Here is a 22,939-nt window from a genome sequence, read left to right as displayed (position 1 = left end):
TTACCTGTCTGTGTCCGTCTCTTAACCTGTCTCTCTCTTTCCCTCTCTTTCCCTGTCTGTCTCTTTGTCTGTGTCTGTCTCTTTGTCTGTGTCTGTCTCTTACCCTGTCTGTGTCTGCCACTTTCCCTGTCTGTGTCTGTCTCTTTCCCTGGCTGCATTGTGACATGCCAACATTCCATATAAGGGCGTGGCTGCGCATTCTTCTGAAGTTCTGACTGCACTGTGGCTCCCAGCTCCATTCGCTTTAATGGAGGCAGGTTTTTTTGGCGAATAACTGTAAAGCGCGGGGTTAAAATTTCCCTTCAAAACATAGCCTATGACGCTCTCGGGGTCCAGACGTGTGAGTGTGCAAAATTTTTGTGGCTGTAGCTGCGACGGTGCAGATGCCAATCCCGGACACACACACACACACATTCAGCTTTATATATTAGATATCATCGAAATCAAATATGGTGCCACCATACTTGATGAGCAGAACCCCTAACTCCTGTTCATAATGGTAAATTAAAGTGCACATCCTGCAAAATAAGGCATCAATTTTTGCTTACCCAATGTTTGATTCATCCTCAAAAAGTTTTCCTTCCAAGTTTCTCTTTCTTTCTTGATTGAGTCCTGGACCTGCGATGCTATGAAGGAAGCAGAGATTGGTTAAAATGCTAATCCCTATTCTTCTTCCAGTAGAATGGAAATGTTGTACCCCATCATGGAGTTTCAGAATTTGTCAATAAATGCAGTCACGATTTTACTGCATGTTTATACGTTACATTACCATGGACAGGTTGCACCTAGTCTTCAGTGTCCCCATCTTAAAACATGTGATGTACATGATTGATGGTCATCGTAAAGGGGTTGTATGGGATTGAAAAGGGGGGTTGACGTTTTCCCAAATACAGTCCATGGGCCGTATCTGGTATTACCATGGAGCCTCAATTCTAAATAATGCCCACACGGAAAATGATAACAGCAGAATTTATTTTGTGAACACGTCTGTCTTTATGTTGTTGCACATGTTCAGAAGGAGCAGCAGCATGGAGGACATTATACAGAAGGACTGAGCAGTGTAGCTGTTCATCCATCTATGAGGTGAGATAAACACTTCCTATAAAGCAGCAGTACAGGCCTGGATATGTCTGTATAATTTTGGCTCCAAAAGATGTCATAGGGCTTAAGGCTGCTTTACACGCAGCGACATTGCTAGTGATGTCGCTGGTGAAAGCACCCGCCCCCGTCGGTTGTGCGTCACGGGCAAATCGCTGCCCGTGGCGCACAACATTGCTTGGACCCGTCACACGGACTTACCTGCCTAGCGATGTCGCTATGGCCAGCGAACCGCCTCCTTTCTAAGGGGCCGGTTCGTGCGGCTTCACAGCGACGTCACACGGCAGCCGTCCAATAGAAGCGGAGGGGCGGAGACCAGCCGAAAGAAAGTAGCGTCCACCTCGTTGCCGGCAGGACGCAGGTACGGTGTTGTTCGTCGTTCCTGCGGTGTCACACGTAGCGATGTGTCCTGCCTCAGGAACGACGAACAACATGCGTCCTGCAACAGCAACGATATTTGGGATTAGAACGATTTGTCAACGATCAACGATTAGGTGAGTAATTTTGATCTTTAGCGGTCGTTCGTACATTTCACACGCAACAACATCGCTAACGAGGCCGGATGTGCGTCACGAATTCCGTGATCACGACATCTCGTTAGCGATGTTGTTGCGTGTAAAGCCCCCTTTATTCTTACGTGATATCTTATTTTTCCATGATCAACAATCTACATTTATTCTTGAACAAAAAAAAAATCAACATATATTCAAATATCGTCAGGACCAAAACCAAATTAAGCCTTTGCTCTCCTGTCAGCAACCTATTCACATGCTCATGTGTTCCAGCTCAAGAAATGTGTTGCTGACCTGATCCACACTTGAGCTTCTTAGCATTTCTCTTGCAACCTGTTGACTATTTGGATATCCAACGCCCTCTCTTTGTTGGATGCCTAGGAGATACACCTTGTCACTGGCTATGGGGCTCTAATAAATTGGCCTGTTAATGATCTTGTTGCGTCTCACAACTGCTTCAACAGGTTTGTTTCGCCAGGGACTGTTGAGAGCATATACATCACAGAAGACGCAGGGGGCATATATATCTCCTCATACCTCATTTATCTGGTACAATTACATGTATTTGTTATAATAAATTCACCTGCCAATTTCTGGCTGTAACGAATGTGCCCTTTTTCAAATAAAAAGCAGCTTAAAAAAATCTTATATGGCATACTATTTACTTATACTGTAATGGCCCCCCTTTTTCTTTTTTTTTTTTTTCTTTTTTTAGTAGTATGTTGCATTTTCAGTTTGCACCTGTTCACATTTGTCTATTTGGAAGGGCTGGTCAGTTTTTTATTTCATATTGTTGTTCATTCCTTTCTGACTGAGCACTCCTCCCACCAGCTTGAGGGGGTCTACAGTGTTAATTTAAGTAGGTTTCTGCCTGCCCATAAAATTTGTAGGTTATAAGCCCAAATAGAGACATATTAGGTAAGGGAACCAAAAAAGTTGGTGGCTGCCGGGCTCTCATAAACTGTCCATTTTATATGCTAAGCATCTCATTTTTTAAACTTATTTTCAATAGCAGTAATGCAGTTCCAAAATTCCTATAGTCAAGGTTTGCTTACCTTACTTAGCATTTCATAGCCAGTTGTTTATTTTTTAGTAGCACAGTGTATTTTCAGCTTTCTCCTGTTCAGATTTGTCTGTTTGGATGCTCTATTCTGCAACACTGGATATATCGGCACAGCAGGAATGCAATAATGATGTTATTACATCCCTGTGTTGAGACGTCAGAGCATAGACACAGCAAGAGAATGATGGAGGAGAGAGCAGAGCGCTTCCTCTACATCATTGCTGTCAACTGTCTCGGCATCCGCGATGCCGATACAGTTGAAAGTATGATGGGTGGGGGGTCAGTGTCAGCTTTTGCACCGGTCCCACCCAACTCATGGGCTCCATAGTGGCCGTGTGGTCTGCCCTATTTGGTGGTACCACTGACAGAGACAAACATACAAAGTGAGAACGTATAAAATCCATCCAGGTGTTGTACGTGGATGGATAAGAACCCAGGACCCGATGCTGCAAACTCTTTTCCTCTATATCAGTATTTTTCACATGGTTCCATTAATCGAGTTTCCAACTATTGTAATTCCTCAGAATGACCCAAGGAAGGAAACCGATCTTTATTTTACTAGATCTTTCTTTACATCATATCAGTAGGTACCTCCATACTCACTGATCAAAGCCCTTAAAGGTACGGCTAGATGGTGTGGCGGAGGAACAATAGCTCTACCCAACCTGGACCAGTGGTGGCAGGATTGTCAAGCAAAGTCATGCAGTAATTGACCATATCATTGGACATAGTTATGGTCATATTGTGGCGCCCTGGACAAGCCAGGGGCCACAGAGAACAACACCTACACACCCCACCCTCCCGGTCAGGCACACCGAAGTCAGACACAAACCCTTGTTGCCTTCCTCCAGGGGCTGATGTCCACACCAGGGGGGTGGGCCAGGCGGTTGGCCCCGCCCACCGAGGAGTACACAGTCCTGGAGGCGGGAAAAGAGGCAGATTAGTTTTGGAGGTAAAAGTGGAAGGAGGAGAGTGGCAGTTAAGCAGTCTGAAGTTGGTCCGGGTGTGTGGCCTGGACGGATCAGCAAGGTTGGCAGACGGTGGTGACTGTCTACAGGAGTGGCCTATTGGAGCTAACCGTAAGGACCGTGGACGGGCGGTAGCCCGGCGGTACCGGACCAGTACGCAAAGAGAAGCCAGCACCATCCGGCAGGGGCTTACGGACCCCGGCAAGGCTAGGAGTCGCCGTGAATTTGCCAAATCCGTTAGCGAAGGGAACCTCCTGGGTTTCCCAGCAGCCAAGTCCCGACAGAAGGCAACCGTCTAACCGAGAGAGGGAAACACAGTCACCGCCAAGGCTAAAGTTCCCAGGGCCAGAGCCTGCGGGCAAAAGGGGCTCCTCCAGCACCCATCCAAGCTGGGGAGCGGGTTACCGGTGGGAACCCATTGGAACCGTTACACTACATAGGTGCAGGGAAAGGCAGTCACCATCAACCTGCCGGGAGAAACAACACCGCAGCCGTCTGTGGGACCCGTCCATCCAGTCGTGTGTTTTACCGAGAACTGTGTCCTCATCATTGGCTGAGTGAGTACCACCGTGCCGTGCGGCACAGCGCTGCCCCCGCGACCCTGCACTTCACCAGGCCCCGTAACCCGCCTGCCATCCATCCCTACTCAATCACCGGGCCCCGGGACAACAAACCCCCCCTACCCACGGAGGGGAGAACTAACATCAAAGCTGCTCCCTGTCACCGCTCCCGGGATCCCCGTCCAGAGCAGCGGTGGTGTCACCAACCTCACCACAATCGTGGGTGGCGTCACGGACAATCTCAAATCCCCACAATCAATCCCCACCCTTTTCACTCACGGGCGAGGAGCGCCGCTAGAGTCCCCGGGATCCGGCCCACCGCTCGAGCCACCACCGAGCAGCCGCAGCAGCCGCGGCCGGACCCGAGCAGTGGGAGAGCGCAGCGTCCCCTCTTCCGCCCGCGACAGTATCGTCCAGCTCCATCCTAAAGGGTGCTTTACACGCTGTGACATCGCTAGCGATTGCTAGCGATGTCGTGTGCGATAGCACCCGCCCACGTCGTTCTTGTGACATGTGGTGATCGCTGCCGTAGCGAACAATATCGCTACGGCAGCGTCACACGCACATACCTGTTCAGCAACGTCGCTGGAGACACCGAACAATCCCTCCTTCAAGGGGGAGGTGCATTCGGCGTCACAGCGACATCACAGCGGCGTCACTAAACGGCCGCCCAATAGAAGAGGAGGGGAGAATAGCGGCCGGAACATGCCGCCCACCTCCTTCCTTCCTCATTGCCGGTGGACGCAGGTAAGGAGATGTTTGTCGTTCCTGCAGTATCACACACAGCGATGTGTGGTGCCACAGGAATGACGAACAACCAGCGGCATGCACCACCAACGACATTATGAAAAGGAGCAACGTGTCAATGATTTTTGACGTTTTTGTGATTGTTGATCGTCACTCCTAGCTGTCACACGCTGCGAAGTCAAAACGACGCCGGATGTGCGTCACAAACACCGTGACCCCGAAAATATATCATTAGCGATGTCGCAGCGCGTAAAGCACCCTTTAATCTCTGTGTCAGGATATGCACCATGTAGATTGGGTCATAGCAGTTTGGCAAAAGAAGTGAAGTAAATTGTGTTGAAAAGTTTTGCTTACCCAATGTTTCATTGATTTTCATCAAGTTTTCCTTCAAAGTCTCTCTTTCTTCCATGATTGAGTTCTGGACCTCGGAGGCTGTGTAGGAATTAAATATAGGTTATTCCAAAATTGAAGCACTGGTTCCTTATAAATATAATTTAGAATTAAATGGGGTGCCTATAGCCCGCTTTACACGCTGCAATGTATCTTACGATGTGTCGGCGGGGTCACGTCGTAAGTGACGCACATCCGGCATCGTAAGGTACATTGTAGCGTGTAACAGTTACATGCGATTGCGAATGAACGGTAAAACATTCATCGCACGCACGTCGTTCATTCCTCATGAATTGAACGTCAGATTGTTCATCGTACCTGGGGTAGCACACATCGCAGTGTGTGACACCCAGGCAACGATGAACAGATCTTACCTGCGCCTGCGGCTCCCGGCCGGTAATGCGGAAGGAAGGAGGTGGCCGGGATGTTTACATCCCGCTCAGCTCCGCCCCTCCACTTCTATTGGCCAGCTGCCGCGTGACGTCGCTGTGACGCCAAACGTCCCTCCCACTCCAGGAAGTGGACGTTCGCCGCCCACATCAAGGTCATATGGACGGGTAAGTACGTGTGACGGGGGTTACTCGCATGTGCGGCACATTCAACAAATTGAACGTGCCGCATATACGATGGGGGCGGTTACGATTGCACACGAAATCGTATGCTGGATCGTAAGGTGTAAAGCAGGCTTAAGATTGGAATTGGATTGGATTGTTTTCCTCCACGAAAAGCTCTACCACTGTCCATGGCTTATGTCTTCTACTGCAAATCATCTCCGTTGGAATACCTGGCAGTGAACTGCAATACTACACCCCAAAAAAGCAACTATATATTTCTATTCCCTTTCTTCATGATAGTCACCATTTTTCTTCAGCTCGGTCAGTTGATTGGAGATGTTGGAGTCTGAAATGGAATTAGAATTTGGCATCAGATAAAGTTAAACAGTCTATCGACATTACATTGCTATGACGTGTGGAGAAAATAGATCAGTTCCTTCAACCTAAGAGATAACCTGTAACATAATAACATATGGGATTCAAAAATTAAACAACCACTCAAGCTTTTTTTTACATTTTATAGCTGGGGTGTCGCTTTACTCACCTTCCGGCGGCTTCATCTTCTATCACCGACACTCCTGTCAGTTGCCTGTGATTTGTGGCCTACCAGCAGTTATAGTGTTCCATGTAGCGCGCCGGAGGTCACAACTCAATATAAGTCTATGAGAGCCACGTTCTTGCTCTCATAGACTTGCATTGAGATGTTCTGACGTAACTTCTGACTTTTTGGCCAGTCAGAAGTTATGGGCACAAGATCATGCCGCGGGACTGGAGCGAAGCTGAAAAATGATGAAGCCACCAAAAGGTGAGTATATCAACAAAACCAGGCATTCCCAGCCAGTCTCCCATGCTGGTACTCGCCTGACCTCAAACTGCGTAGCATCTGTGATCTGACAAGGTCAGGCACATTCAGCTTAAACTGGCTGTTGATGCTTCAATGGAACCAGGGATTCCCAGACAGTCTCCAATGCCAGTACTTGCCCGGCCTGAAACTGCGCAGCATCTGTGATCTGACAAGGGCGGCCACATTCAGCTTAGAGTGGCTGTTGACACGTCAAAGAAACTCGGGATTCCCAGCCAGTCTCTCATGCTGGTACTTGCCCTGCCTCAAACTGAGTAGTGTCTGCGATCTGACGAGGGCAGACACATTCAGTTTAGAGTGGCCATTGATACATCATCAGAGCTGGGAACTCACAGCCAGTCTCCCATGCCGATACTCGCCCGGCCTCAAACTGCATAGCATCTGCGATCTGACAAGGGCAGGCACATTCAGCTTAGAGTGGCCATTGACACATCAACGGAAACGAGGATTTCCAGACAGTCTCCCATGGCACTATCAAAAGGTAAGTATATAACAGGGGGAAGGAGACTTACAATTCAAGCGTCACTCCAGCTCTGAATAATCAGTTTTCTAAGTTCAGGGATCAACATTAGACCATTAGACCAAACAAGAGGTAGAGAACTAGAAGATTGACTACGGTCAAAATTTTTGAGGGAATTTAAGTATATAGAAAGTTACTGAAGTTGGTATACTTGGGCAAACTGAGAAATTCTGCCATTTCCATCTCAATTTAAAAATCTTAAATCTCCTGAAAAGGTACTCACAGTAGATATATATGATGCTTGCCAGGAAGATGAAGAAGAGAAATGTGAGAAGCAGGTAGAACATCAGAACCATCTTCTTCCAATGGCATACGCGTTTCTCAGTGGTCCCAGTGGTTTGCTCCACTAAAAGACAAGAATATAAACTATAATAACAGAGACAGATCACTAGCAACCATCCAATGTCTTTGTGAAGATGTAATTTACCCTCTCACTGTATATGCTGTGATACTATGTCATGATATGTATATTTCCCTGGTTGTATTAGTTGTAATTCATGTATTTCCTTGGGGGAGCTACTGGTCTCAATGTGTCTCTCTCATACAATTGTAGTCTTGGCATCTAATGTGATTATGTACATAGCCTGTCCTCTTCTATCCAGAGTTGTGTATCTAGTCTGTAATTGCATTGGCCAGTGAAGGAATAGTCATTGTGCTGCACAGCAGGGGATCCCTTCATCTACTGTGGCTGGCAGACATATCGGAGCCCTGTGATGGACCAAACCATTGATGATAGGATGTGTGACCCCCACCCCCTGAACAAACATGGTGGGCTGGTCAAGGAGCACAGACAATGCATTTCCCTTTTTGTAACTTCAGAGTGAGCTGAAATTAAAGAGAGGAAGGAGCTCCAGCCTGGGTGGCTGTGGACACGGACGGAGCTAGGCCTGTGTGGCGGCCCGTGGGATTGTGTGGAACTCTTTGGACTACTGTAAGGACGATTGCTTTGTTATCCGGTCCGAGGATTGTCGGGAAGGGCCCCCGAATCTGTTTTACGTGGACTTATCGTGTGCTGTTCCAGTGTTCTTGTGAATAAACCTGTTGGATCGTCCCTCGGCCTCGTCCATCCTTTGCTCTGTTGTACACTCCCGTCACAAACTGGTTGGCAGCGCTGGGATCAGAGCAGAAGGAATGGAGGACAATGGCTCAACATCAGGAACCAGCACTGCAGAGTACAAGACCTGGACTTTGGGGAGCCTGAAATCAAAGGCCCGTGAAGTAGGAGTTCGTTTCAAAGGACTCTCCAAGGAGCAGCTGATTGAGGCGCTAGAAGGAGTCTGCTCGCAAAATGACGTGGAGGAAGGATCCTCACAGCAAACGGAAGAAAGACGGCAGCCGGAGGTAAATACCCAAAAAAGTCAGTGGGTTGTGTGGTATGAGGAGGAGATGGCACTGCTTGGAGATGAGGCCACCATAGAAGATAAGAGGGAGGCCATTCGCAGAGCTCAAGAGAGGGCAGCATTGCTGGGGAGGAGATTTGCTGTGGAAGCAGCTAGAGGCTCCAGACAAACTTTAACCACAGCACCAACTATGAGGGAATTCTCCAGAGTGTCCCGCAAGGACTTTAAGCCATTTAATGAAGCTGCAGGTGACATTGAGGGCTTCTTTCAGGACTTTGAGCATCAGTGCCGATTAATGGAAGTCCCAGAAAGAGAGAGAGTCAGACACCTGGTGGGCCTCTTGGAGGGTGGAGCTGCCGACGCCTATAGAGCTATGGACCCTCAGTGGAATTGTGAGTATAGGAAGATAAAACAGACCATTCTGGAACATTATGCCGTGACCCCAGACACTTACAGGACTAAGTTCCATACATTAGCCTGTGATGGGGAAATGTCTTACAAGATGTATGTCCACAGACTGAAACAAGTATGCCATCGCTGGCTGGAGGGAGAGGAGGCCTTATCTTGGGAGACCTTCCTCCAGGTCATCCTAAAAGAACAATTCTTTGCCCAGTGCCCCGCTGAGATCCGGGAATGGGTGCGCGAGAGAAAACCAGCGACAGTGGAGGAAGCTGCTGCTCTAGCTGATGAGGTGCTCACCATCAAGCCTCAGTGGAGGGTTCTGTTGGAGGATGGAGAGACGCCTAACAGCTCCACAACACCGGATGCCCCCAGTTATTCTGTCCCCATTGTTCCCCGTTCCTCTAAGCCACCACATGTTGATACCCGTGTTAATGTGCCTCCAGTTGCTTCTACTGCACTTTCTGGAATACGCCGGGGTCCCGGGCATTTGCAGGCCTCATGCCCAGCCAGCCCATGGAGGAATCATCCTCAAACCCCTACAGCACCTTCAGGTGGGAGCCGGCCTCCAAGTTCCCCTACCCCTTACCCAAGAGGACGCCTTGGATGGAGGGAGACCCAGCGCAGATGCTATCAATGTGGACAGCCAGGGCATCGGCAAGTCTCCTGCCCAGCTGTTCAAATGAGGACTGATCCTGCACCCAATCGGATTGTTAATTATTTACAGCCCAGTGCCATGGAGGAAGATGTGGCACCGCTATGTGAGGACTGGGCTAGTGACTCAGCCCCCCATGTTGCACCACCAGGAGTTTACGGGGTGCGACCCGCAGTTATGACGACTTATGCTCATCGAGGTAAGCACTTGCAGGAGGTTGTGCTGGATGGACAGAGACTTGTTGGATTTTGTGACTCGGGTGCTTTCCTCACACTGGCTGATCCCCGAGTGGTTCGGCCTGAGGCAATCCATAGAGGACCTGGGATTGTCATTGAACTGGCTGGTGGACAATGGAGGACTATTCCCACAGCCACTGTGGATCTGAACTTTGGTTTTGGGGTCAGGCGATGTGTGGTTGGGGTGATGGGTGGTCTGCCTGCAGCTGTTCTCCTGGGCAATGATGTGGGAGAGCTACGATGCCAATTCGTGGCTGCATGAAGCCACATGTAAGTAACGCTCTGCCTGTGTGTACTTAACCAGTGACCTGTAGAGGTCCCTAGTACGTACACAAGTTGGGAGGGGGAGGGATTGTGAAGATGTAATTTACCCTCTCACTGTATATGCTGTGATACTATGTCATGATATGTATATTTCCCTGGTTGTATTAGTTGTAATTCATGTATTTCCTTGGGGGAGCTACTGGTCTCAATGTGTCTCTCTCATACAATTGTAGTCTTGGCATCTAATGTGATTATGTACATAGCCTGTCCTCTTCTATCCAGAGTTGTGTATCTAGTCTGTAATTGCATTGGCCAGTGAAGGAATAGTCATTGTGCTGCACAGCAGGGGATCCCTTCATCTACTGTGGCTGGCAGACATATCGGAGCCCTGTGATGGACCAAACCATTGATGATAGGATGTGTGACCCCCACCCCCTGAACAAACATGGTGGGCTGGTCAAGGAGCACAGACAATGCATTTCCCTTTTTGTAACTTCAGAGTGAGCTGAAATTAAAGAGAGGAAGGAGCTCCAGCCTGGGTGGCTGTGGACACGGACGGAGCTAGGCCTGTGTGGCGGCCCGTGGGATTGTGTGGAACTCTTTGGACTACTGTAAGGACGATTGCTTTGTTATCCGGTCCGAGGATTGTCGGGAAGGGCCCCCGAATCTGTTTTACGTGGACTTATCGTGTGCTGTTCCAGTGTTCTTGTGAATAAACCTGTTGGATCGTCCCTCGGCCTCGTCCGTCCTTTGCTCTGTTGTACACTCCCGTCACAGTCTTGCATTTTTTCATTCATTTTCCTGATATCTGAAATTTTTAGAAACAAAGTTGAAGTAGAAAATGGTCATAAAGAATTACGAGGTGCTCTAAAGCCAATGAGCATCAACTTAATCTTTTTGATTTAGTAGTCTTTTTGAGTCCTATCTGTATGGTCTAATGAAGCAGACAGTTTTAAGTCCAAAGACACCAAAAACATCAGCAATTCTACGAAGGCATACAATATGGAGCACAAGGACCTGTGAACTGCACAAAATAGGAAAAATATTTTATTGGTCCTTTACATGAACCCAGCTTTAATTTTTTCTTCCATGGCTAATTAAAGAAATTTGATTGGTCATTACGAGACCAGGTGATCCCTATGATAAGTGTACCAAAAGCGTCAACTCAAAGGGGCTTTTATGGACAGAGTTGGTGCAAACCACTTTCCTTCACAGACTTCAAGGACACTCTTGATTCTGACCCTCGCACCCCTATATAGGAATCTGGCCTTGGCTTTTGAGACACCTGGGTTGTGTCCACAGAGTAGCTGTAGGCGTTGCTGAGCAATAATAATAGAATGATCAGCGAGCTAGGCTAGAATCAAATATAAGGACATCGGAAAGACATGATGTAAAGTTTAAAGAGTGAGGTAGAGACATGAGGCAAAAGAGTAGACACACAGTTCAGGGTCAAATCCAGTGGACCTCCAAGAGGTTGATCAGCAGAAGAACAATAAAGGTATATGAATTGGGTCAGAGCACAAAGGGTCAACCAAATATAATTACACCAGAGGTAGAGTATAGAGTATAATAACTGGCAAGAGTAGGATGTCACAAGGAGATCCAAATAATGCACCTCGAGGTCCCAGTGGTGGCCAAACCCAACCGGTCTTTGGTCTGCTAAGCAGCACAAGCTTGACCAGTCAGCAGGAACATCAATATTAAGGATTCTAACTTTGATATGAACACTGCCCACCATGGGAGGAACATGGTTTCCCTTCAGAGGAGTGAGCAGTCATGAGAATGGATGAGGGCCACCATCCAGCGATAATGTCACCACCACTTTCTCTGCTGTCAGCACTGTCCACATAGTGACAGTTGACAGCAGAGGCTGTCGGGGTGGGATTGCTACTATAACCAAAGGAATTATTTCATGGGGCAGATAAGTTTTATTTTCAGAGGTCCCCTGTAATTTTGATCCTAGCTCAAGAGTAAGATATTTATCTTTTTTTTTTATAAATATTTCAAATAGACACTCTACATCACATTTCACCAGAATCAGAATTTGACACCTAGCCACATGATAGGTGACAAACATCGACTTTCTGGGGGTTCTACCACTTGGCCCACCACTGATCAGAAAAAAGGAGCATTGTGTCCCGTTTTACTGGTGCAGCAGTAGGATATAGTACTTAATTCTGTGTGTATGGGTTTCAAAATAATAGCCAAGCTATCTCTTGAGGATAAGAGACCTTAATCACTGTAATCTTTAGGCAGGGCGGCGTCACCACCCGGCACATCCGGGCAAGTGCAGGGGCCCTGGAAAAACAGGGGGCCCACTCGCTGTTGGGGACACCATCAGCGTTGTTTGCCCGATGGTATCCTGATATCCTGAGCCCTTTATGATGTATGATAACTGTCTCCCTCCTCCCCTATGCACTCTCTCTTCCCATGCACTGTCTCTCTCCACTATGTGATGCGTGCAGCATCCTGACTGCTCCTGGCTTATGAATAGTAATAAACCGGAAACAGAAACCAGTGACATCACCTGACACCTGTGGTCAACACTGATCTCCTGCATCGCTGGGACACCAATCAGCAGTAAGGATGCTGCGCTCATCACACAGCTCAGGGGTGCAAAGAGAGAGTATGAGGGAGAGACCGCACAGGGGGAGAAAATAAAGCATGGGGGTGAGAGAGCGCACAGGGGAGAGACCACAGAGGGGGAGAAGAGAGAGCATGGGGGAGAGACCGCAAAGTGGGAGATATATATATATGTGGACCGTGAGGAAGGCGGACAAGGCCGCCGAAACGCGTAGTCCCATTTGCGTTTCTTTCTGCCATGCACATTGGTTCCTGATCCTTCTGGGTCCCTTTTTTAACTTTTGAAGAGAGATAAAGAAATGAAAATTTTACTCCAATCCTGGTTTGCTGAGTCCTTGCTGGATTTCCTCATTGTTTCCTCATACTAATGGATTGACTCCTATTCCAGTCCGTGCAGGATCTTGACTATCAGGTGGGAAGAGATCTGTAAGCTTCATTGCTGGAGCTGGACGCTGGCCTACATACTCTGATATATATATATATATATATATATATATACACATATACAGCCTGCAACCTCTATATTCGAATGAGTATAATCGTGGCATGTGTTAAAGTGTAATGGGGCCCGCCGACACTCTTTCGCCCAGGGCCCATGAAAACCTGGAGCAGGCCCTGTCTTTAGGGGTCCCAGCAGCTGAACCTACAGCAATCAAAACATTTTTTGGGGTTCTTGGAAATCCCCTTAATACAGATCTTTTTTGGTAATTCCCTTTGAAAGTGAAAAGGGAAATCTTCACATACTCAGTGCCCACGCTATTTAAATGGGGGCCTTCACACCGACTAGTTCCTCTTTAGAAGCTCACATACAGGTTCTTGTGCTTCTTTACCTGTCGGGTCTCTGAATGCTGCATTTACCGCTGGTGACGAAAAGTCTAGACCTAAAGGAAGAAGATGGTAAAATGTCCAATGAATGGAATAAGCCATAGTCCATATCCATGAATATGGGGAGTGCATATATACACTACACGGTATACGGTTAGCTATTTTCTGCAGGAAGTTCCTGTTCACTTACCTATACGGGGCAGCGGACATGAGGCAGAAATTCCTGGTGCTGGCAATAAAGAGCACAGATAACATGGTGACTTTAGGATTAAAAGTTGATCAATAGACTTACTTATTAAAGGGACACTCCAGCAAAACTGAAGGATACCGAAAGGCAAGATTCTTGCAACATCAAAGATATGTCATATACCACCCGCTCATTTACATAAAATGGAGTCCTTTCTCCCCCCCACACTTCACACTTTTAGACAGGTTTATACTAAAAAAAAATACCGACCCACATTCAATTTTTACTGCAATATTTATACCTGAACAGTTCAGTACAAAACCAAAAAAATACTTCCATGCAGTTCTCACCACTTATACAGTATTCAAATAATACTGCCATATACTAGCCATATAAGACAGTCATATATTTCCCAATACTGTCACTCCATGTCCAAATACTACTGCCATACAATGCCCGAATGTAAATCTCATACCATATGCAAATAAAAGTCATTTATTTCCTAATTGAAAAAGTCAAGCGGTTGAGTGCTGTCAATTATTCTCTACTGCTGGATTTACATGCTTTCAATACTGCCAAATAAACTTGCAATAAGTGTCCAATAATACTACCGCTACACAATGCCAAATTATTGGTGAAGGGCTGGGAATAACATTAAAGGGGTATTTCTATCCCAATATATAGTAGGTGTAATAATAATAATAATGATAATAATAATAATAATATTATCAAATAACTCAAATTAGAAATGCAGTATAGTTCTCCTGATTAGCTATGTCTCTTACCTCATGTGCAGGGCATTGCAGCTTTGGTATCCATGGTTACAACCATGAGCAACTTACTGACTTGCACTGTATGAGTGGTCGTTACGACCATGAACAACTAGCTACTGGTCACTATGTTAGTGGTTGTAACCATGGATGCCTAAGTTGCAATGCCCTGCACATGAGGTAAGGACATGGTTATATCAGGAGACTTATACTACATTTCTAATTGGAGGTATTTGCTAATATTATTATTATTATTATACCTACTACATATTGGGATAGGGTCTTGTAGATGGGAATACACTTTTAACTCTTAAGTCCCTGGCAGTTGCCCATGAAGGTCCAGGCCTTGGGGTGCCTTTTGGATACAGGCCTAGGCCGGAGCTCAGTTTGCCCCATCATAAAACGACGGTAGGCATTACACAGGGTTTCACATTTGTCCATTGGGTAAATTATGGGCTGTTTTTAAAACCTAAATATTAATTCTTACCATGACTTGTATTTCCTGCTTTATCAAAAGGGTTCGCAGAGTTATTCAGGTCTGAAAGAAATATTTTGACAATGACCAGGAGTAAATTAATAGCAAAGGTGCCATTGGCTAAAATCAGAACGGGCCTGTCCTGGTAAAGTTTCATTTCACCACATCTGTAGCCATAGCTTTTTCGGCACCCCTTCCCCTTCCCACTCTTCTTGTAGGGGGAGAATAGATTCTGCTTTTCGCACCTAAATAATTGTAGATTTTGTCATCCGCAGCTCATCTCAGATCATTTACAAAGAGATGTCGGCCATTCAGATGAAAAGGCCACCAGGCGTTCCTGCTAGCAGCTCCGCACTGCGGCTGTGTCCTCCTCACCCCCGGGAGATATTCCGTCTTCCTCCTCTGGCTGAGATTTTTTTATTTTAAGCCTACCTTTGTTCCATTTGAGGAATATAATATTATGGTGGACAGCACCTTTAAAATCCAGGGAAAGCCTTTTATCCTTATCCTACCCTTAAGGGTACTTTACATGCTGCGATATCAGTACCGATACCGCTAGCGAGTGTACCCGCCCCCGTCAGTTGTGCGTCATGGGCAAATCGCTGCCGCACAACATCGCTAACACCCGTCACACGGACTTACCTTCCCTGCGACGTCGCTCTGGCCGGCGATCCGCCTCCTTTCTGAGGGGGCGGTTTGTGCGGCGTCACAGCGACGTCACACTGCAGCCATCCAATAGCAGAGGAGGGGCGGAGATGAGCAGCCGGAACATGCCGCCCACCTCCTTCCTTCCTCATTGACGGTGGACACAGGTAAGGAGATGTTTGTCGTTCCCGCGGTGTCACACATAGCGATATGTGGTGCCGCAGGAATGACGAACAACATCGTACCTGCAGCAGCAATGACATTATGGAAATGAGCGACGTGTCAACGAGCAATGATTTGTCACGTTTTTGCACTCGTTGATCGTCACTCATTGGTGTCACACACTGCGATGTTGCTAACGACGCCGGATGTGCGTTACTAACGACGTGACCCCGACGATATATCATTAGCAATGTCGCAGCGTGTAAAGCACCCTTTACAGTCAAATAATCCACCTTTATTCAAAAAGTAGACATGTCATACAGGAGTAATCTACAACCTGGGGGGGCTTCCTAAATTCAGTCCTGACAAACAAAGCACCGCAGCTTAGCGATCAGGGTGGTCACCTTGAAAATCCATGATTGGATGGCTTTAATAATACTTAATCGAAGTTTACACCTAATCTCCACCAGCCCAGCCTGATTGACGGCAGCTCCTCAGTGTCCCTCCTACCTGCTGAGATCTCGAACTGCTCAGTACAAGCTGTCAATCGGTCAGGCTGAGTAAGCTGAATACACTTTGACTCATGACTGGACTCTTAAAAGGCTCCTTTTAATAACAGGATTATACAGCCATTCTGACATAAACTTTCAAAGTAAGTACACCGATATCATCAAGTCTTAGAAATTTCTTCAATAATATATCCAGGTTTTCATTGTGAAATCTGGTCAGATATTCACTTTAACTTCTAGAATTGTGAACTTTTTACCTTTTAGTTGCAGGCCTTTTTTGCCCAGGGGTTCGTTCCCCCTCTTCATGCGTTCTGGTACAGGTAGCACGTTCTTGTTGTCAATCACATTCTCATAGTCGTCAGCATCATCATCAGATATTTCACACACTGAGGACAAGAAGACACATTCACATGATGAAACCTAATGAAGGAGTTGTAGTAGGTGACAACCTATTTTAGCCATCTTTTAGGGTTCGGATTAAGGTTTAAATTCCTGGACCTCCCAATGATTCTAGATCCTTGAACTGAGATCACCATGGCTTTATGTCCTGAAATATGGCTCAGTAGACCACATGCTAAAATCACCAAGTGGTGCTTTCTCGGGCAGCTATAGGTGTGGTATTGGTAACCATTACCAGAAGTGGGTCCTATATTAATATTTGTAATGGGACCTCCCAACATCTACTGTGTGTACACCTCTGACATCTGCATCTGAAATAGACACATCTAAGAAGTTTAGGAGACAAGTATCAACAATTTGGCAGAAGTGAAAAACCTAAATCCCACCAAGAACTGGACCCTAAACCAATCAGAGTCTTTCAGGAAGACCACCTTGATCACAAGTATGTTTTTGTCTTCTCGAATAATCCATACTCTATACTCACCTGTTTTGACTCCTTTCTTTGATGGCATCCCATAAACATTCTGCATCTTGTCTTCAAGCACAGATAAACATCTATATTTCCCAATCTGTAAATATCTTCAGCTCAATATCTTCCTCCGAGCCTCTACATAGGTCTCACTGCTTACCCTGTAGAAGACCACAACTAAGCTTTGTGCTGATGAGGTGCAATGGACTGGAACTGTCCTGACAACCTATCATAGTGTGTTCTTCTAGATATAAGTGGTAGAGGTGTCCTTCTAGAAGAGGGATGATTCTTCTCACTTTGCTTTCTCTTCCTCACAAAGACCAACGGAGCATTGCCGATCACACCCAACAAGTAAGAAGACGTCCCTAGGGACCTGATTCCAGTGCCAGTAGGCAGCAAAACCAGTAAAACGTTCTTTCACTTCTTTTAACAATGCTGGTTTTATCTCTTTAAAACCTATTTATATCATTGACTAAAATAAAGTGAGAAAAATAGCCTCTCGACTCCTAAATCAAACACATACCTACACCCACAACCAATTTGGCCTCCATTCAGAGGTTATACACTGGAGATCAAAATTAGAGAACAACACACAATTTCCTAAATGTTTAGGTCATTGTGTCGTCCTATGTGATTATATCCTAACATGAGTAAATTCACAGTAATTTAAGTTTATTTCATAAATTGAATTTATTGTAAAGCTCATGATAAAAATGTAAATGAGATAAATGAAAAAGAACATTGGTTAAAATTAGAGAACACTTTCTGATCCCTGCAAGTTATTGGTGTTAATCTGGCACCTGGTGCTAATTTCCTTAATTGTCTGACAAACCCTATGTAACTGGCAGCCTAACTTTCCAGTTTGCACTGACTTTGCAAAAATGGTGTGCTGTTCCAAAGTGACTGAAACCCTCCGGTAGCAGGTTGTCCAGATGAAAGCTAAAGGGGTGACCCGATCAGTCATAGCAAGAGAAGGTGGTCGTTAGGAGTCTGTGATTTTGGAATATTGCATCTTTACAACATCATATACAAAATTGAAAGACAAATGCAAGAGAGGACAGGATAATGTGAAGACTCTCCATGGGTGATCATTTCAACACTGCAGCTGGAATTCCTCGGCAGTTCAGCACTGAACAGCGTAAGGATCTGTCTCGTCATACAGTGTCACAACGTTTAACAGTATTTGGACTGAAAGCCGAATCTGCAGTGACCAAACCTCTCATTAGCTGATAGAATCAAAAGGCTAGACTCACCTTTGGCAAGGAGCATATTGTGTGGACAGAGAAGAAATGGTCCACAGTTCATTTTAGTGATGAAAGCAAGTTTAATTTACAGTATTTGGGTCTGATGGGAAACATATGTTCATTGACAAACTGTGGAATGTCTGAATCCAAAGTGTGTTAAGATGTCAGTGAAATGTGATGGAGGAAGTGTCATAGTTGGGGAATGTTTTCTGCAGAAGGAGTTAAACCTCTCATACAGCTACATGGCAGAGTGAATACAAGTGTGGATCAGAACCTTCTTCAATGACACGTGGTTCCTTACTTGTGTTCATCACTCAATCAGCCAGCAATTTTCATGCAGGACAATGCCCCCGTCACACAGCAAAACGGGTAAAGCAGTTCCTTGAAACAGAAAACATTGAAACAATGAAATGGCCATCCAGAGTCCTGATCTAAACCCAATAGAAAACCTCTGGAAAATCCTTGGTGGCAAAGTTAAGGCCAAGAAACCCACAACAAAGAACTGTGGAAGAGACTGGAAGAAGAGTGGACCAAAATCCCACCAGAGCAGTGTGAGAGACTAGTGATGTCCTGTGTCTGCAGATGTGCTGAAGTCATTCACAGCGACGGCCGGTGCACGTCCTACTGATTGGAGACTGTTGTTACCTGCAGAAAATTTACTTATAATCTCTCTCTGTTCTACAGTCATTGCTGTTCTCTAATTATTATCATCACGTTTTGGGCAAAATAAAGGTTTAATGTTCATAAACGTTGGATCTTTTGTAAAACCCTGATGTAGTGGCATGGTGCCCCCCTTACAGAAAACCTGCAAATGTTCATCAATGTAAATTACATTATTTTTGAAAAAAAGCGAGTGATCATACATTGTTCTCTATATTTGAGCTCCAGTGTGTATCAGGGTTTATGTTTTTTCTGCTGGCTGCACTCTTCCTATCCAGTCCTTAGCAAAAATAAAAAATTATATAGCAAAAAAAGAATATACAAGTTACTCATACACCCGAGTTGCAAAAAAAACAGTATGCAAACATGTACAGTGGGTACGGAAAGTATTCAGACCCCTTTAAGTTTTTCAATCTTTGTTTCATTGCAGACATTTGGTAAATTCAAAAAAGTTCCTTTTTTTCTCATTAATGTACACTCTGTAACCCATCTTGACAGAAAAAAAAATGGAAATGTAGACATTTTTGTAAATTTATTAAACAAGAAAAACTGAAATATCACATGGTCATAAGTATTCAGACCCTTTGCTCAGACTCTCATATTTATGTCACATTCTGTCCATTTCCTTGGGATCCTCCTTGAGATGGTTCTAATCCTTCATCAAGACTTTCGCTTTCCAGGGGTTTTTTTTCGCCATTCTTCTTCCAAGAGACGGAACGAGCTGTACTTTTAAATGAAACCATAAGTTTTACCATATGGTGTACTGGAAAACGGCAAAAAAATTCTAAACGCGGAAAAATTGCAAAAAAAAGTGCGATAGCACTATTGTCTTTGAGATATTTTATTCACTTTGTACACTATATGGTAAAACCAATGTGTGAGTGTGATACCTCTGGTCAGTGCGAGTTCGTAGACACCAAACATGTATAGGTTTACTTTTATATAAGGGGTTAAAAAAAAATTGGAAGTTTGTCAGAAAAAAGTGGCGCACGTTTTGCGCCATATTCTGTGACCTGTAGGGTTCTCATTTTTCTGGATCTATGGCTCAGTGACGGATTATTTTTGCGTCTGGAGCTGACGTTTTTAACGGTACCATTCTTGCGCAGATGCTACGTTTTGATCGCCTGTTATTGCATTTTGCGCAAAATTTGTGGTGACCAAAAAACATAATTTTGGTGTTTGGAATTTGTTTGCTGCTACGCCGTTTACTGATCAGATTACTTGATTTTATATTTTGATAGATCGGGCGTTTCTGAACGCGGCGATACCAAATATGTCTATATTTTTAAATTTTTTAACCCTTTAATTTTCAATGGGGCAAAAGGGGGGTGATTTGAAGTTTTAGGTTTTTGGGTTTTTTTATTTTTTAAAACTTTTTTTACATTTTTTTTTTTAATTTTAATAGTCCCCCTCAGGGGCTATAAGGGTCAACAATCCGATCGCTCTGCACTATCTGCTGATCACAGCTATACAGCTGTAAACAGCAGATACACTCATTTTCTGCTTCACTCGGCTCCGGGCCGAGTGAAACTGAAAGTAGTTCATGTGCAGTACAGGAGTCATCACATGACCATGTGCTTCCATGACAACCACCAGAAGTCAGCTGATCACGTCACGTAACTTCCGGTATCGGCCGGTAAGTAAATGTTTACTGCCGATGCCGTTATAATGGCGCTGTCACATATTGACAGCGCCATTTAAGGGGTTAAACGGCACGTGCAGATAACGATTCTGCTCATGCCTGGCAGGTACACATCTCAGCTGTAAAAATCAGCTGAGATGTGCGCCGATCACTGCATGCTGCCGGCTGCTGACCACCGCTAGGATGTACTATTACTGCCCGCGGTCGTTAAAGGGTTAAACTGATAGGACTTAATTTGGAAATGCGCACACCTGTCTATATAAGACCTCACAGCTCACAGTGCATGTCAGGCCAAATGAGGATCATGAGGTCAAAGGAACTGCCCAAGGAGCTCAGAGACAGAATTGTGGAAAGGCACAGGTCTGGCCAAGGTTGCAAAATGATTACTGTAGTACTCAGGGTTCCTAAGAGCACAGTGGCCTCCATAATCCTTAAATGGAAGGAGTTTGGGACCACCAGAACTCTTCCTAGACCTGGCTGTCCAGCCAAACTGAGCAATCATGGGAGAAGAACCTTGGTGAGAGAGGTAAAGAAGAACCCTAAGATAACTGTGGCTGAGCTCCAGAGATGCAGAAGGGAGATGGGAGAAAGTTCCACAAAGTCAACTATCACTGCAGCCCTCCACCAGTCTGGCCTTTATGGCAGCATGGCCCAACGGAAGCCTCTCCTCAGTGCAAGACATATGAAAGCCCGCATGTGCTTGCGTGCGGGCATGTCAACTTGGCGTCAAAAACAGGAATTCATGCCCGTTGCCACGGGTACTGTGCACCTTAACAGACTGTGTAAAAAGACTATGTGCTGGCAACCATTGAAAAAGAACAGGCGGCATGTGTTATCGGAAGGACTGGATGCATACGCGCCCTTTGTGGGCTGGATTGCAGCATGGCGCGTAAAGATGTGCCCACCCCCTACAGCCACAGAAGAGAAACGAAACTTACCAAAGGTCTCAGGAGTCCCACCTCCCCGAAAAGATAATGGAGGAGCAAGGGAGCACCTGGGTCGTGGAGGGACTCCGTATGCAGGATGACCAGCGGTGCCCTGGATGTAAAGATTGGTCACTTACAAGCAGCACTGGAGTGCCTACAAACCGCACCAGACCGGGAACCTGCCCTAGTTGGCACGACAAACACTATGTCCTGTGACCAGGGGACACGGACTCTGGGCCTCAGCTACGGCGTGCCGGGGTACATGGACTGCCCTGAGCTGGGAAGCCGCAGACCTGGTGACAGGCATGCCGAATAGTAAATAAAATGTAAAATAGTTAATATGCTTCCAGATAATGTTTTTTTCTTGTTATATAAATATAATACTTCGGCAATTTGAAAAAAGGGAAAATTGCAAGTTCCAGATGTAATAAACGTTGATTTTTATTGGTTCAGTAGTGATCAATTAGAAAAGACAGCATCCAATGTACGTTTCGGCTCTTTTTTGGCCTTTTTTGGTCAATAAACTGTCTAAATAATATAAACAAAACAAACAAAACATTATTCACAATATGTCATTTGAAAAAATAACTACACATTATTTTGCTACAATAATAGAAAGAATCAATCAACACAAGTAAGACATATGTATTAATCACAGCAATCAAAGAATCTCAAATAGACATATATGTATAATACCATTGGAAAAGTATATAGTCAGATTAATCAAAAATCAGGCAAAACAAGGACAGTGGTGTAAAATGCCAACAGAAAGAGGGTTAGATGACGGGAGAAATAGTGATCGGGATATATGAAGGAGAAGGAATACGTAGTACCCAGGGATATGGGGTACTCGGTCCAGGGCAGTGTACATCTTGGGAATGTCACGGTGGTGGCCATTACCTGATTCCGTGCCCTGGGCCCTTTTTGTAATGGGGATATTTACAGGGGATTGGGGAATAAAGTTTATTCGTGACGCCACTTGCGGTGTTGCAGCTAAGTGTAGGGAGCCGCCACTGCAGAATGTCTCTACTGGGGCTGATGGTATTGCAGCTAGTATGCTAGTCTGTTGTGAATACATTTGAATTGGATTCCAGTTTGGGGCTCCCTCTTGTGGTCAGCGCTGGTAATGCAGTTGACTTGCTGAGTGCGAACCGGACAGCTGAGTAGGATTTGCAATCAGGCCATTTGGTTTGGGCCTATATAACTATGTAGCTTCCTTTTGTTCCTTGCCGGTGCTCAATTGTATTTCCTGTGTTCTAAGGACTTCCTGAAACC

The 22,939-nt window shown here is 45.5% G+C and overlaps 1 protein-coding gene across 1 annotated transcript in view; it reads right to left on the bottom strand.

Moving 5' to 3' along the window:
- The window catches only part of LOC142302707 (uncharacterized), a 65,229-nt gene extending 47,871 nt beyond the window's left edge, over positions 1-17,358 (bottom strand). Inside the window, exons 1-8 of the mRNA XM_075343824.1 lie at positions 17,208-17,358; positions 16,582-16,710; positions 15,021-15,071; positions 13,582-13,632; positions 7,498-7,620; positions 6,197-6,238; positions 5,303-5,380; positions 549-626 (exon numbers count right to left, since the gene is read on the bottom strand). Coding sequence (XP_075199939.1) covers positions 549-626; positions 5,303-5,380; positions 6,197-6,238; positions 7,498-7,620; positions 13,582-13,632; positions 15,021-15,071; positions 16,582-16,710; positions 17,208-17,253 — 598 coding nt within the window. The 5' untranslated portion in view covers positions 17,254-17,358. The remainder of the gene's footprint in view (positions 1-548; positions 627-5,302; positions 5,381-6,196; positions 6,239-7,497; positions 7,621-13,581; positions 13,633-15,020; positions 15,072-16,581; positions 16,711-17,207) is intronic.
- Between the last annotated feature and the right edge of the window lie 5,581 nt (positions 17,359-22,939).

This window comes from Anomaloglossus baeobatrachus, chromosome 4, assembly GCF_048569485.1.
Source record: "Anomaloglossus baeobatrachus isolate aAnoBae1 chromosome 4, aAnoBae1.hap1, whole genome shotgun sequence".
Taxonomy (NCBI): domain Eukaryota; kingdom Metazoa; phylum Chordata; class Amphibia; order Anura; family Aromobatidae; genus Anomaloglossus; species Anomaloglossus baeobatrachus.
Note: the sequence above shows the minus strand (reverse complement) of the source record. Positions and strands in the feature narration are given on the sequence as shown.